General features: G+C 34.0%; 1 protein-coding gene across 1 annotated transcript in view; it reads right to left on the bottom strand.

Moving 5' to 3' along the window:
- SLC35F5 (solute carrier family 35 member F5) overlaps positions 1–15019 on the bottom strand; it is a 39978-nt gene that overhangs the window by 4217 nt on the left and 20742 nt on the right. The window contains exons 10-14 of the mRNA XM_005898079.3: positions 14114–14178; positions 12086–12190; positions 8504–8663; positions 2810–2900; positions 4–158 (exon numbers count right to left, since the gene is read on the bottom strand). Coding sequence (XP_005898141.1) covers positions 4–158; positions 2810–2900; positions 8504–8663; positions 12086–12190; positions 14114–14178 — 576 coding nt within the window. The remainder of the gene's footprint in view (positions 1–3; positions 159–2809; positions 2901–8503; positions 8664–12085; positions 12191–14113; positions 14179–15019) is intronic.

Here is a 15019-nt window from a genome sequence, read left to right as displayed (position 1 = left end):
TACTTCTGAATTCGATGTTTTCTGCATATAAAGGCAAAAATTCTTCTGATTCCCACCATCACAGGATCCCAATTATTGTAATGGCACAGGAGAGTTGCAATAAAAAATGAAAAAAATACAGGGATAGCGCCTGCAAAAAATAACCAAGAAAACTGCACCTAAAAATAAGAGATAGGAAAAAAGAAAAAAAAACCCCACAATTATCATTAAGACAATTTTCCCTTAAACACAACTTTTACATTTGTGATAACGTGGACAAATAAATTAAAACACCAAGAAAATAATACTAAGCACTGACAATATATTAAGAATGTTATTATTAAATATAAGGATTTACTTATACTAATCACTTGCTTCAATTACCAAAAAAATAACTTCTTACTTAGAAAATATCCTAAAGGAAAGGCAGGAAACCATGCTTTTCAGTTATTAGGCAGAGTACATCAGAAATAGAATTATGAATTTTTAAGCATCTGTCTTACATATCACACTGCCCATTTGTTCTTTACTGATTACTGACTATTCTCAAGTTGATTCTTCTCCTCTAGTTTCTGAAGTCATTTTTTTTTAAATTCCCATTTATAAAAAATTAAGTTATGCTATAGCTGTGATATTGTGTTATGTTATGGGTCTTTTCTTATGACAGTACTGAAAACAGATGAAACTCTTAAGTGAAACTTTGGCAAACAATTTACTGATGAAATACAGCTTAAAAAGAAAAAGATTCCAAAGGAAATCACAACTAAGTAAAGACTACAAAGAGAAATACTTTTACTAGGAAATGTGAGCCAAAGGAGACAGGCAAAGCCTCAGTGGTGAGGAGCTCTCAGATTGCTAATCCTGACCCTTCAAACCATCATTTTACCTGGATCATCAAGAAAATTAAAAATAATGAGATCCCATAAAGTTACCAAAAAAAAAAAAAATTATTTCCTTTACCACCTAGATTCAACTTAGGATCAAAAACAATTACCAAAAAAGCCTACACTGATTAATTATTGAGACTCAGCTGCAACACACTGGTAGTTTGCTTTCAAAATAATGATGAAAACAGTAACTCCTATCTTTAAAATAGGGAAGAAAAACTGCTTACCCTTTCTAAGTATTAAAGAAATGAGGTTTAGAAACAAAGGCAAGACTCCCTCTTGTGGGAAACATATACTATTCCATTTCATATTAGCTTTAGTCAGAGTAAAGTATTTGTGAAAATAATTATTTATTTATGAAGGACTCATAATGCATAACACAAGGAAAACCACTAATAAATTTCAGCATGCACATTCTTCTCATATGGTACATATACACAGGCTGAGTCAGCCTAACACCTAGCAGGCAGTACTAAAAAGTCTTCACATGGTTATCAAACTATTGGTGTAGCATATTCTTGGAATATTTGCAGGATATTTAATCATCTAGAAAAAACATGATGAATTTAAATGACCCAAGAACAGAAAAAATACAGCATAAAAAAACTTATGACTAATTAGAGCTAAAAACGCAAATATAGTTGACAGAATGATACCATGACTATTCAACTAAAAAAATCCTACTGAAAAAACCAAACTTCATAAAGGTAGGTGAAACTCTAGATGACTTTTACAGGCAAAGTTCACTTTTAACAATGCAGTTATTTTTATGTTGCCAAATAATAAAAAACTTCTAATTTGAATTCCAGCAAGCTATGAGGACAAATTTTTTTTTTTTAAATGAAGACATTTATTAACAATGAAAACTGCCCAACTAAACAAAAAAAGTCTAATTTCTGAATATATCTGAATATAAGTCTGAATGTAATCAGGGATGCTTCCTATTATATCAAATAGCAATAAGTTAAAAACAAAACAAAACAAAATGTATCTTAAGCACAGTAAATAAAGTTAATGAATGCAAAATTTTTCAGAAACTATTGATATCTATAAATACCTTTGACTATTAGAATAAAAAAAAACCTAAGAAAGTAAGTTACTCCCACTATGTTTCTATTGCAGTTCTGGGACACACCCTGCTACTTTTTCCAGAATGTTTCTTCTGCCCTTAATTCCCACCAAAGGCGCAGCCTACTCATTTAACTAAATGCCTGATGTGCAATCAAGAAGTGACTGTCGGTGTGTTTTTCTAATCAATTATATATACATATATTTTCCCTTCTGTTTTGCCTCCATCTTAAAATATTTGAACAAATTACAGTATCATTTACTAAAATTAAATTTGCTATTACAGGTCTTCTTAAAAATCCAAAAATAAAATTAAACTTCAATTTTTATTTTTCAAATCTGCAAAAAAGCTGATTTTTCAAAATATCAGTATGGTAAAGTTCATTTACACAGCAGCTACCAAAATCGTCTGTCTGATAAGCATCATTTCCCTAGTTTCACTAATTTTGGTTGATATTCAAGATTATGACCTGAAGATGTAGAAAGGCCTGGATATTATATGATGTATGATTTTAGTGTTATATATATTTAATAATATTCACATTCTTTGAAAATCATGGTATATGAAGCATAATTAATTCTCAATTACAGAGATTTCCATTCTCAACCACAGTAAATAAATAATATACTGAATCAGAAAACAAAATTAAATAACAAAGAATTGTTTTTTAAATAAAAAACTAAATGTGACTAAATTACAAAGATGACCATTTCTTTGGTACTTTTTATATCTCTATGTAGTAAAACAGCTTGGAAGAGAAGGCACCAAGTATTATTCATGGTCATCTTTATAATTTAGTCACAGTCCCTTAACTTTCATTATTAGCTCTGATTTAATAATATACTTAAAATATATAGTAAATAGTTTGCCTTACCTTTTGCATACACATGTCAGCTATTATGGATAGAGGTATTGTAAGGCTTAGTGCAAGTGTGCCTATCAATGATGAGGTAAGAAAGCAGCCCCTAAAAAAAAAGCAAAGAAAGAAAATATACGTTGCCATACTGAAACAACAAAAGAACCAACAAAAAACAATGACCCCAAATTATCTATCCTCGTGGGGGGGACTTCCCTGATGGTCCACTGGTTAAGACCTCACTTTCCAATGCAAGCGGTGCAGGTTTGATTTCTGGTTGGGGAGCTAAAATCCCACATGCCTTGTGTACAAAAATCCAAAGCATAAAACAGAAGCAATATTGTAACAAATTCAATAAAGATTTTAAAAATGGTTCACATCCAAAAATCTTAAAAAATAAAAATTATCCTACCATATAGGCAAGAGAGATCAGGATAAAAGCTTACGACGGATTAACATAATAAAAAATACAGTTACTAAGATAATTCTCAAAATTCATCTTTAAATATTAAAAATCCAATATATAAATATACAAATTTCAAAAGATTTTATATTATTTTCTAAATCTGCTTACAGATGATATTCAACTTTGGATGTGTAACTTATATTTTGTTAACACTTTTTATAAAACTGTCAGAAGAATTCTTAGTTTTGTGATAATGACACTTAGATAACAAAGGAAACAGCTATAATAAAAGTTCAGGACAATAACTTATAACAGTAAGAAAGTGATAACCAACAGGTGAGTCTGTCATTAAAGCAAAAATATCTTGCCCTCATTAAAAATTAAGTACTCTTTAGATGTTTGTTGCTCTTTTGGTTTGGCTTAGTATCAGAAAAAAAAAAAAATGAGTATTTTTAAAGGATCTTTCCTTGCTGTTTTTCATTTTTCTAGTAATTGATGTAACCAAAATATAAGCTCTTCATTTTATTTTCACATTGAATTATCAATGTTAGTATCAAATTCTGACATACCAACTGCATATAATTTTATATAACTGAATGAAAAAAATGAAGAAAAGCATTGTATTGAATAGATATTGAGTGTATAAAAATTAATTATAAAGCTGTAATATATATACAGTTAGGACTATAGAACTATGGAAATTATAGGTAAGTAAATTCTAGCTGTTAGGGTTAACAATATTGTCCTGAAATAAAAGAGGCTAACTCTTGATAATATCAATAACCTCAGATATGCAGATGACACTACCCTTATGGCAGAAAGTGAAGAGGAACTAAAAAGTCTCTTGATGAAAGTGAAAGAGGAGAGTGAAAAGGTGGGCTTAAAGCTCAACATTCAGAAAATCAAGATCATGGCATCTGGTTCCATCACTTCATGGGAAATAGATGGGGAAACAGTGGAAACAGCGTCAGACTTTATTTTTGGGGGCTCCAAAATCACTGCAGATGGTGACTGCAGCCATGAAATTAAAAGACGCTTACTCCTTGGAAGGAAAGTTATGACCAACTTAGATAGCATATTCAAAAGCAGAGACATTACTTTGGCAACAAAGGTCTGTCTAGTCAAGGCTATGGTTTTTTCTGTGGTCATGTATGGATGAGAGTTAGTTGGACTGTGAAGAAAGCTGAGCGCTGAAGAATTGATGCTTTTGAACTGTGGTGTTAGAGAAGACTCTTGAGATTCCCTTGGACTGCAAGGAGATCCAACCAGTCCATTCTGAAGGAGATCAGCCCTGGGATTTCTTTGGAAGGAATGACGCTAAAGCTGAAACTCCAGTACTTTGGCCACCTCATGCGAAAAGTTGACTCATTGGAAAAGACTCCGATGCTGGGAGGGATTGGGAGCAGGAGGAGAAGGGGACAACAGAGGATGAGATGGCTGGATGGCATCACCAACTCGATGGACGTGAGTTTGAGTGAACTCTGGGAGCTGGTGATGGACAGGGAGGCCTGGCATGCTGCGATTCATGGGGTCGCAAAGAGTCGGACACGACTGAGCAACTGAACTGAACTCTTGATAAAGTATGTCACTTTAAGTGTTCAACAGAGGCTGGACAATTAGTTCTTATCAATGTGGTAAAGAGAATTCAAGGGATAGCCTGCAATTCATAAGCTTCTCTGTGAAAAGAGTATTTGGGGATCAAATATTGGGTTTAAAAAATTATTATTGGTCTTTTCTTTTTTGGCCGCACAACTTACAGCATCTTAGTTCCCTAACCAGAAGCAAGGCCTGGGACTGGCAGTGAAAGCACTGAGTTCTAGCCACTGTATCACCAGGGAATTCCCTGAGGTTTTTTTTTTTTTAATTATTTATTTGGTTGTGTCAGGTCTTAGTTGTGGCATGTGGGATCTTTCTTTGTGGCTCGAAGGCTCTTCGTTGCAGCACGTGGGCTGGTCTTTAGATGTGGCATGTGGGGTTAGTTGCCCCACAACATTTGGGATCTTAGTTTGCTGACCAGGGATCCTAAACACGCACTGCCTGCATTGGAAGGTAGATTCTTAACTGTTGGACCACCAGGGAAATCCTGGGTTTTTAAAATACATTTGTTCTTAGAAATTCATAATGCAAAGTAACATCAGACTGAGTCTGAGATGAAGTATTAAAAAACCCATTTGACTTATAGCAGGTTTCCCAATTTAGCTGATGGCTGAATTCATTTGATCTATTATCCATTCAGGACACTTCAGGAAATGCTGAGACAGAGGACTAGGTGGATAACCTCACATCTACACTAGAAGTACAGTATATGGAGCTAATGGTGCACTTGAAAAATTTTTTTAAATAAACAATGAGTGACAAGTACACATCTCTAATTTCCAAAAAAATTTACAACTGCACTTTTAAATCTTTAGTATGCTACTCCGTACATGATTATATATATGCTAAAGTTAGTTGTCTATTTATAGTTAACATAATCTTGCCTTCCTAAAAGAAAAAAATCATCATACATGTAGATTATGACTTCTGATTTAATTATTTTTAAGATATAAAATTATATAAAACATATAGATATGCTTCTTATAGTTGTTTTGAGTTACAATAACACCTAGAATTTAAGGGACATGAAATTTGTTCCATTACAGATTAACTTACTGCTATTGAATTGTTACTAAAAGTATTCTTAAGTGCTTGAGTATAAAACTATATCTGAAAAATAAAACTTTTTTGAAGTCCTGAAAAATCCAGCCCAGGTAGCTTTGATCATAATATATGACTTTGAGTGTTCAGTTTTTTCAACAACAAAGATTCAAATACACAGTTGGGAATATAAACTGTGTTCCTTCTGTGGAGGATATTTTGTAACTCTTTATCAGAATCAGAAGTCCATGTGTTTGATTCAGTTTTTTTCAGTATTTATCCTATAGAATAATTACGTGTATATGCAAAAATATAAGGATGCTTAATAACATATTACTTTCAAAGCAAGAGACTACAAGCAAAAACATCTCTCAAGAAGGAAATGGTAAAACACATTATGTTCTATGCATTATGTTACATAACAGATTGGAGCATAACAGATTAGAATACTACACAGGCTTTAAAAAAATGAATCTAGTGGCTGATATGTAAGGATTTACATGACAACAATTTGTGGGAACAAAGAAAAGTAAAGAATGATATCCATAGTTTTCATGTTAAAAATAAAACAAATTGGAGGGGGGAGATCAAGAGATTGATACACACTTCTATATGTACAGATAATTTTGTATGGTAGAAGGCTAAGAAATTAACAGTGGTTGCCTTTGAGAAAAAGAAATGAAAATTTGGGGTAGAAGACAAAGATTATTTTTTCATTATAATCCATTTTGTACATTTTTTAAATTTTAAAAAAGTTAAATATAAAAAAGAATACTTCAAAACATGTTATTTTATTATTTGAGTAAAATTTTCCAAGGGTGCAAACTTAGAATGCTCACATTAGAGAGCTTACATATGTCACAACTTGTATTTATTCATCCTCAAAGCCTACATTAAAATCTGCTGGCATAATGAAACTCTATCCTATATATTTATTAAAAATAAAACTCTCAATAAGGAATGAGTATTTTAACATTTGAAAGTGGCACTGTCCATGTTTACTCTAAGTCTTAATGTAATACGAACCATGCTAAACCTTTCTCTAGTCCAATATCCAAAATTTTTTAAATTATTTCTTTCAAATATGTAAGAACTCTTTGCTTTGAAATTTTCTAATTTAAACTAAACTTAGAATAGTACAGAATATAAACTTCTATTAAAATACAGTGAGTGAATAATCATTTAAAGCATAGGGTTCACTGCATTGAACCCTCTCAAACAGCCATCAAAAATGGCTGAAAATCAACAATTCTCTATGGTTCAACCAAGAACACTCAAAACATCACCAGTAAGTAGTTTCATCAGCTCAGAACCAAGAGTGGAAGGAGGCAGGAGAAACGATATAACAAAAGAAGTGACAGGATAAAAGAACAAGACATATGATACATATTAATACATAAAAAAGGTAAGTCCTTTTGGTTTAAAAAAAAAAAAAAAAAAGCACCTAAAATAATTTGTACAAAATGAGGAAATAGATTTTGATACCAAAGGGTTCTAGATCAACAAAGGAATTTAAGATAATTACATACATTGTGTGCGTGTGTATTACTCAGTCTAACGACCTCATGCTCAGTCTTGGCAACCCCACGGACTGTATCCTGCCAGGCTCCTTTGTCTCTGGAATTCTCCAGGCAAGACTACTGGACTGGGTAACCACTCCCTTCTCCAGGGGATCTTCCTGACCCTGGAATTGAACTTGGGTCTCCTGCACTGCAGACAGATTCTTTATTGTCTGAGCTACCAGGAAAACCCAACTACATGAATTACTACAATATAAACTAAACCTTTAAGTACTACATAAAAGGGAGTGAGAGTGGAGGACATCAAGGAAAAAGATACTTCCTTAATTGGAGAGGGGAGACAAGTGCAGGTAGCATATTAAACAAGACTTCATGGAAAAGGCTATTTTTGTTGCAGTCTTTTGCAAGGGAAAACTAATCAGTAGTTTAAATGGTATGCAATAAAATTCAGTCAGGAGCTTAAGTACAATTTGTGTTTCTAAGTTTCTATTAGATGGGAATAGAACTAAGTGTTAAACTCTATATTTGAAGGTTTTCTTAAACACTATATAAGATATTATCTTCAAAATATTTTAAGATTATTACCACATATCAACATAGTTGATACTACATCAAAGTATGTTAAAACCTCAAATTAATCAAACCCTAAAGATTAGGGTTTATATATCTGCCTCACTCATATGAAAAGTCCTGAGAATAAACAAAAATCTGAACAATCAAACAGACATTTCAAAGACTCCTGAATAAGCAAAGTTCCCAGATTCTCACTTAGAACTCACGTATGCATACCTGGGATACACATCTCCTAAGTGTGAGTGTCCATTAGAAAATGATACCATTAATCTGCGTAACACTCTACTTTATAAAACAGTTCTATAAATATAGGTCATTCATATTCATCTAATCATTCAACAAAGATTTATGAACTTCTATATGCAAGCCACTAGTCTATGCAATGGGAACACAGAAATTTAAAAAAATTAAAACAGTTCCTGCTCTAATGGAGTTACTGTATTACGTTTTAAGTATATAAGCTGAGAAAGTACATAGGAAGGGCCATCAGAAGACAGAAAATATAGAAATGCTTAAACTAGCCAAAAGTCAATAAATTCATAACTAATAAATCACAGGGTAATAAACAGTACATACCACAACCACAGGAACTCTGAGAGCACTGTTCCAATAAGGCCATTAATGACAATGCACATTAACACTACTTTATTGGGGAACTCAAAGTCCTCAAATCCAGTATAATGAAGTAAAAAGAAACCTGGCCATAAGAGCAGCAGATTAAAGAGACCTACAAAACCTAAACACGTATAAAAGAGACAAAAAGTTAGTAACTGTGATTTATTTCAATCTTTCAAAATTGCAACTCTACAATCAGAAAACATTAGGTTTCCTATAATGAGCTTCATTAGGTTTCCTTAACTGAAAGTTATGTTACTTTTGTTTTTAAGTAAGTCCTATGGAGAGATGAACACAAGCAAAAACTTTATCAAGCGACTGGGGATCACAGAGTCTTCAAGGTTCAACTATCCCTACTGCATAGAGCAACTACTGAAGAAAAAACATTTACAATGATTCAAAAAGATTGGCTGTCAACATTAGATTATGATAATACAGTGTCCTGGAACGTAAAAGGAATAACTCGTGCATATCTATGTGTGCACGTGTTCAGCGCAAATTATTACGATGAACTACATACACTGTTTACTCTCTGATTCAATCTGTATTTATGTTTAAAGCACCCATGCTATGCTAGGGATAATGGAGGAAGGTTCCAAAAAAAGATAAAATTCTTGTTTCCTGCCTTCCTAGAGCTCATAAGCTAGCCTGTGAGATTACATAAATATACAAATAGCTATGTAAATATGAACTAAACATGGACTATGTGTAAAGGATGGGTATAACATTTAGTGGTTAAGTGCAGTCTGACTGCCCTGGGATCCAATCCCACTCTACCATTCACTACTACTATAATCTTTAGGCAACACGCTAACCTCTTGCAAACCTCGGTTTTCCAATCTGTAAGTATAAAATAACATTTAATTAGGTTACTAGGAAGATTAGAAAAAAATACAACACAGTACATGGCATGAATAAACAGTTAACAAATGCTAGATGTTATTTTAAATATAGAAATGTGAGCTTATATATGACTACACACATGAAAATGTAAAGACACAAATGTTATAATTTTATAGTAGTTTTTATTGGACTTTCTATACAGTTTAACTGGAGAAAGAAATGGCAACCCACTCCAGTGTTCTTGCCTGGAGAATCCCAGGGACGGGGGAGCCTGGTGGGCTACCGTCTATGGGGTCACACAGAGTCGGACATGACTAAAGTGACTTAGCATACAGTGTAACATCACAATTTCACTGTGAGATCCAAAGGTAATTATAGAGCTTTCCTAAAAGAAAATTACAGTAGATATATATTTTATATTTGCTGCTAAATAATAAACTTGTATTTAGGATGCCTAGTTAAATTGTAATAGGGAGGGAATGCCCACTCTCTATCTGCCACTAAGACTTACAGTACCTGCCTTCTCTGAAGAACTGTCTTGGAGAGTGAGTGACCAAGTCTGTCTTTCCCAAAAAGATCCCACCCTCTCCCCACTCCACACCCTCTGCAGCCAAATCCTAATAGCTCTAGGCTAGGACAATTCTGAGGACTGCCTCTGCTCTCCCTATGCTCCCTGCCCAGGGACCTATAACAAGCTGGCCAAGCCTCAGCTGCACCAGAGATCACATGGTTCTTGCCCCTTCTCTATTCTGCTTATCTCACTCGCTTGTCAGTCTTTCCTGCAGAGCACCCCTTCCATGAATCTCGCACACCAAATTACTGTCTCATATTCTGCTTCTAGGAAAACCAACTTAAGATACCTAGTGATAAAAATAAAAACAAACAACACACACAAAAGGCTTGTATAACATTAAAAAATCATTGTACTTAAAACACCAAACTTTGGGGTAAAGCATCTGCCTGCAATGCGGGAGACCAGAGTTTGATCCCTGGGTTGGGAAGATCCCCTAGAGAAGGAAATGGCAACCCACTCCAATATTCTTGCCTGGAGAATCCCATGGATGGAGGAGCCTTGTAGGCTACAGTCCATGGGGTCACTAAGAGTCAGACACGACTGAGTGACTTCACTTTCACTTTCACTTTGACATTATCAGGAAGCAGATCTCTTTTTGTTCCCTGAACTTGAAGCCTGTGAAATTCCACATGAAGTGACAACCTTTGGATCTAGAGATGAAAGGTTCAAATCACTTCACTGGTTCTGCAGATTCTCATACACCTCATATGCTTCTCCTCTTTCCTCAACTGAATGCTCCAGCACACTGGATCTACTCACTGTTTCCTGCTATGCTCTGCTCACACCGTGATGCCCAAAGAACTTTCCACATCTCAATTCTAACTACTTCTTCTCTAATTCTGTCTATTCTAAAGCCCAGGTCAAATTCATATTGCTTTACATATCGTGGCATACGTCTACACATACTCTCCAGTAAGAGTAAAGAAGCAATTTTTCTTCAAAGCTGCCAATCTTAGAAAAAAAAAAAAAAAACTGCAAAATATTAACATTTCAATCCATTCCAGATGGACTTTGCTATGACTTCAAAATAAGACGTCATTAAAATTATCTTCATATTTAAGGTATACTTAGGAATTCTCTACTTGAAAGCAACTTGAGTGATCACCCAGTCTGGTGGGTTTTCAAAGATTTTATTTTTGTTAATCATTAGGTGCAGATATTCAAACTACTTTTAGTAGAAAAATCATTTCTACAAATTAATTTATAATGCTAAAAAAACAACAAAGCAGAATTGCTTCAGTAGAAGCAGCAGAGCAGTCTGGGAACCAAACTCACACATTCAACTCCACTTCCTTCCAATCTTCCCAGGATCCTTAATAAATCAGTTACTAACCTAGTCTAATCTCATTTTCAGATGACTATGAGATAAAAGAAGTTACAACAGCTAGAGTTCAGGTCTCCTAGTTTCCTATAAGCTGTACTTTGAATTCTCATCCCTAGGCTCCATTATCTATTGATATTCAGATATCGTTTGGAACATATCATGTCAATGTACTCTTCTTTTGTAATCCTAGATATCAGACTTCTTTACTGAGCTCATTTCAGGCAAATAAGAATTTATAAATTATATTAGGCATTTACCAAAATTAAGAATTGATGCCTGAAACTGTAATTGGGTAATTTAAAAAATCTATGTCATAAAAGAGTCTGAGTCTTACAGTGCAAATGACCTACAATTTTTAGTAAAAATTAGCTCATAGACAGAAATAGTATTAGACATCATTTTGGGGCAGTTTCCCCATTTCTATGCTTCTAACAATTCAAAAATGGCAAAATGTATAATACAACAGGTAAACCCTCACATGCTTATAACAGCATAACCAGTGATATCAATGAGGAAAATATCTGATTTCCAGGTTAAAGATATTAATTTGAAAAAGGTATGTTAGAATTTCTTTTACCTCACATTGAGAGAGTGAACATTTCCTCCAGGTCCACAATTATGCAGAACAAGATAAGAGAAAAACACTGAGAGTGGACTTCATAATCTTTAAAGTCTAATGATTTTAAAGAATTACATGGGGGAGTGGGAAGGGAACCTTTCCTACTCCCTCCAAAAAACAAAAACAAAACCCTAAGTTAATCATTCAGAGTACATAGTCTCAACAAGTTAAACATATTCTTACCAAAGAACATTGGAATATCCAACTTATCTTCTCTGTCTACTTTTCTCTTAATCATAACAATATAAACAGCATAGAGCATGGCTCCAACAAGAGACCAAATGGAACCTGTAAAAGTCAATATAATAAAGTATTTGTTCACGAACTCATTCAACACATACTTAATTAAAATCTGACACAGTCAGGTCCTATTTCAAGAAATGAGTACTATTCAAATATGAAAAGATAAAGTATAACCCACCTTTTCCATGTCCTCCAGGAATATAGGAAGGACTTTAAAGTGTAAACCAACAAATACAAAATCATTCACCTTGATGATTTAACCAATCAGTTATACATGTTATAATACCAACACTTTGGTATTTAATTTTGAAGTGCATACTTCCTATCTTCCCGTACATAAACAATTTTGAGACCTGACATAGCCAACTTAACAATGTTTTCTTCCCACTCTAGGCTATTTATATTGTTCCGCCCCCCCCCCGCCATGTATCATTTTAATACACATTCTACCACCATTTTCAAGACTGTTTTAAAGTCCCACACTGTCACCAAGCATCCTCTTTCTACTCCACTAAACTTCCATCCTACTTGTCTTCTATTTTAGACAATTTAATACTTACTACAGTTGAATCTAGTATGATTTTATTCTCTAGGAGTTTCATTTTGTCAATCATATATATTGATTAAAAGAAAAAACTTCTTGACAACTGCAAACACATAATTTATACTTTTTCATGTTCTAAAATACCTAACATAATGTAGCACTAGCAGTTCCTTCCTGCGTAATGAATATTGATTCTCTTTAATATATTAACTCACTCTCAAAAACATTTAAGTAAGCCTTTAAAAACAGCTATAATAAGGTGCTATTTGCCAAGTGACCACATTCAATACTTTAAATCAATTATCCAAAAGTTCAACATTTCATTTATTTATTATTGCTATTAAAGGATAGCCTGTCAACAAAATCTCACACACAAAACACATATATTGTTTTAAACATACAGAGCTGCTCTAGGTGAGAAGAAGCTAAGACAGTTCAAGAGACACAGCTCCCTGGGCACTATCCAGGAATAGCTTAGAAAGCATTATTCTATTCAATGGACTTTAAATATCTAAAGAAAGTATACAGAAGGAAACCAAGGAAACTGGATTCTTCTGTTAAATCTAAACAATGGATCAAAAACTAAATGTTTACCATAGTAGTAATTGTTTCAGGTAAGAATCAGAAGAGAATAACAAAATTAGTGGCTGCAAGCATGATGGGCAGGATATATGTATAGTCTCCATATCTCTAACAAGATGCTTATCACTTACAAACGGAAAAACTAGGAGCTACACTGGAGCAACCTGACAGACATCACTTTAAAATTAATGTCATTAGTAATAGAACAAATAAATATCATGAGCCTTCTTGATATGATGGATTTGTCAGGACACAGTATCACTCCCATGGTATTCTTGCCAAAAATGCACAATATTCATTTAACCATAAAGAAATACCAGAAAAATAAATTGAAGGACATTCTACAAAAAAAAGCAGACAGTATTCTCCAAAAATATTAAAGTTATGAAAGACAAAAAATGACAGTGGGATAGTCACAGATTAAAGAAAACCCAGGAGACATGATACCTAAACACAACAAATGATCTTGGACCAGAAGAAGAACATTAGTGGGGAAAAATGGTGAAATTTGAAAAGAACCTACAGACTAAATAAAAATGACTGTAATCGCTGTTAATTCCTGATTTTTAAACCTATACTGTAGTTATGTATGTTATAAACAGTTAAGAGAATCTGGGTGAAGGTTATATGAGAGTTCTGTGTTCTATTTTTTAATTTTCTTACATTATTTCCAAAGGAAAAACTTTTTTAATAAAAGCCTTATTAGTGCCCACCCTCTGCATGTATATCTGTGTGCACATGTGTGCATATGCATGCACGTGTGTGTATGTGCACACGCACAATGATATGCACAGGTCTTTCTTGTATACTCTAACAGGAAGAATTCAGAGTCAGATACTTACCTATTGTGTTTCTTCCAGGAGACTTTTCAGATCCTGACAGATTTACCAGCACAACACCTCCAATGCTATGAGAAATAACCGTCATTACTGATGAGTAACATAATAAATTCCTTTAAAAGACTAATCATAAAGATCAAAGTTATTTACAAGTAATAAAGACTAATCTTAACTTTAGGTCAAACCATCAAAGAATTCATGATTTAATTAATACTGAATAATATCAGTATCGGAGAAGGCAATGGCACCCCACTCCAGTACTCTTGCCTGGAAAATCCCATGGACGGAGGAGCCTGGTGGGCTGCAGTCCACGGGGTCGTGAAGAGTCGGACATGACTGAGCGACTTCACTTTCACTTTTCACTTTTATGCATTGGAGAAGGAAATGGCAACCCACTCCAGTGTTCTTGCCTGGAGAATCCCAGGGATGGGGGAGCCTGGTGGGCTGCTGTCTGTGGGGTTGCACAGAGTTGGACACGACTGAAGCGACTTAGCAGCAGCAATATCAGTATACTATAAGTGCTGTATTTGTATTAATTCATTTAATCCACATAAAATGACTGACATTACCTTATAAGGAAGGTATTATTAATCATTACCATTCCCATTTTACACATGAGAAAACTAACGCACAAAAAAATGAAGTAACTTGACCAAAATCACATAGCTGGGATTGAAACGCAGGCAGTCTACTTCCGGAGTCTAGTGTTCTTAACTTGCTATGCTTATCTTCTGCCTTTCAATTAGGAAAAAGTCAATTTGTCATCCCTCCTTCAATCTTTTTTTTGAAATGTACATGTATTAAACCCATATAAACCTAGCAATAGTAATAACTCTTGATATTGTTATGGTTGTTTAGTCACTAAGTTGTCTGACTGTACAACCCCATGGATTGCAGCCCACCAGGCTC

This window comes from Bos mutus, chromosome 2, assembly GCF_027580195.1.
Source record: "Bos mutus isolate GX-2022 chromosome 2, NWIPB_WYAK_1.1, whole genome shotgun sequence".
In the NCBI taxonomy this organism is placed as follows: Eukaryota; Metazoa; Chordata; class Mammalia; order Artiodactyla; family Bovidae; genus Bos; species Bos mutus.
This window is presented reverse-complemented; position numbering and strand designations above follow the sequence as displayed.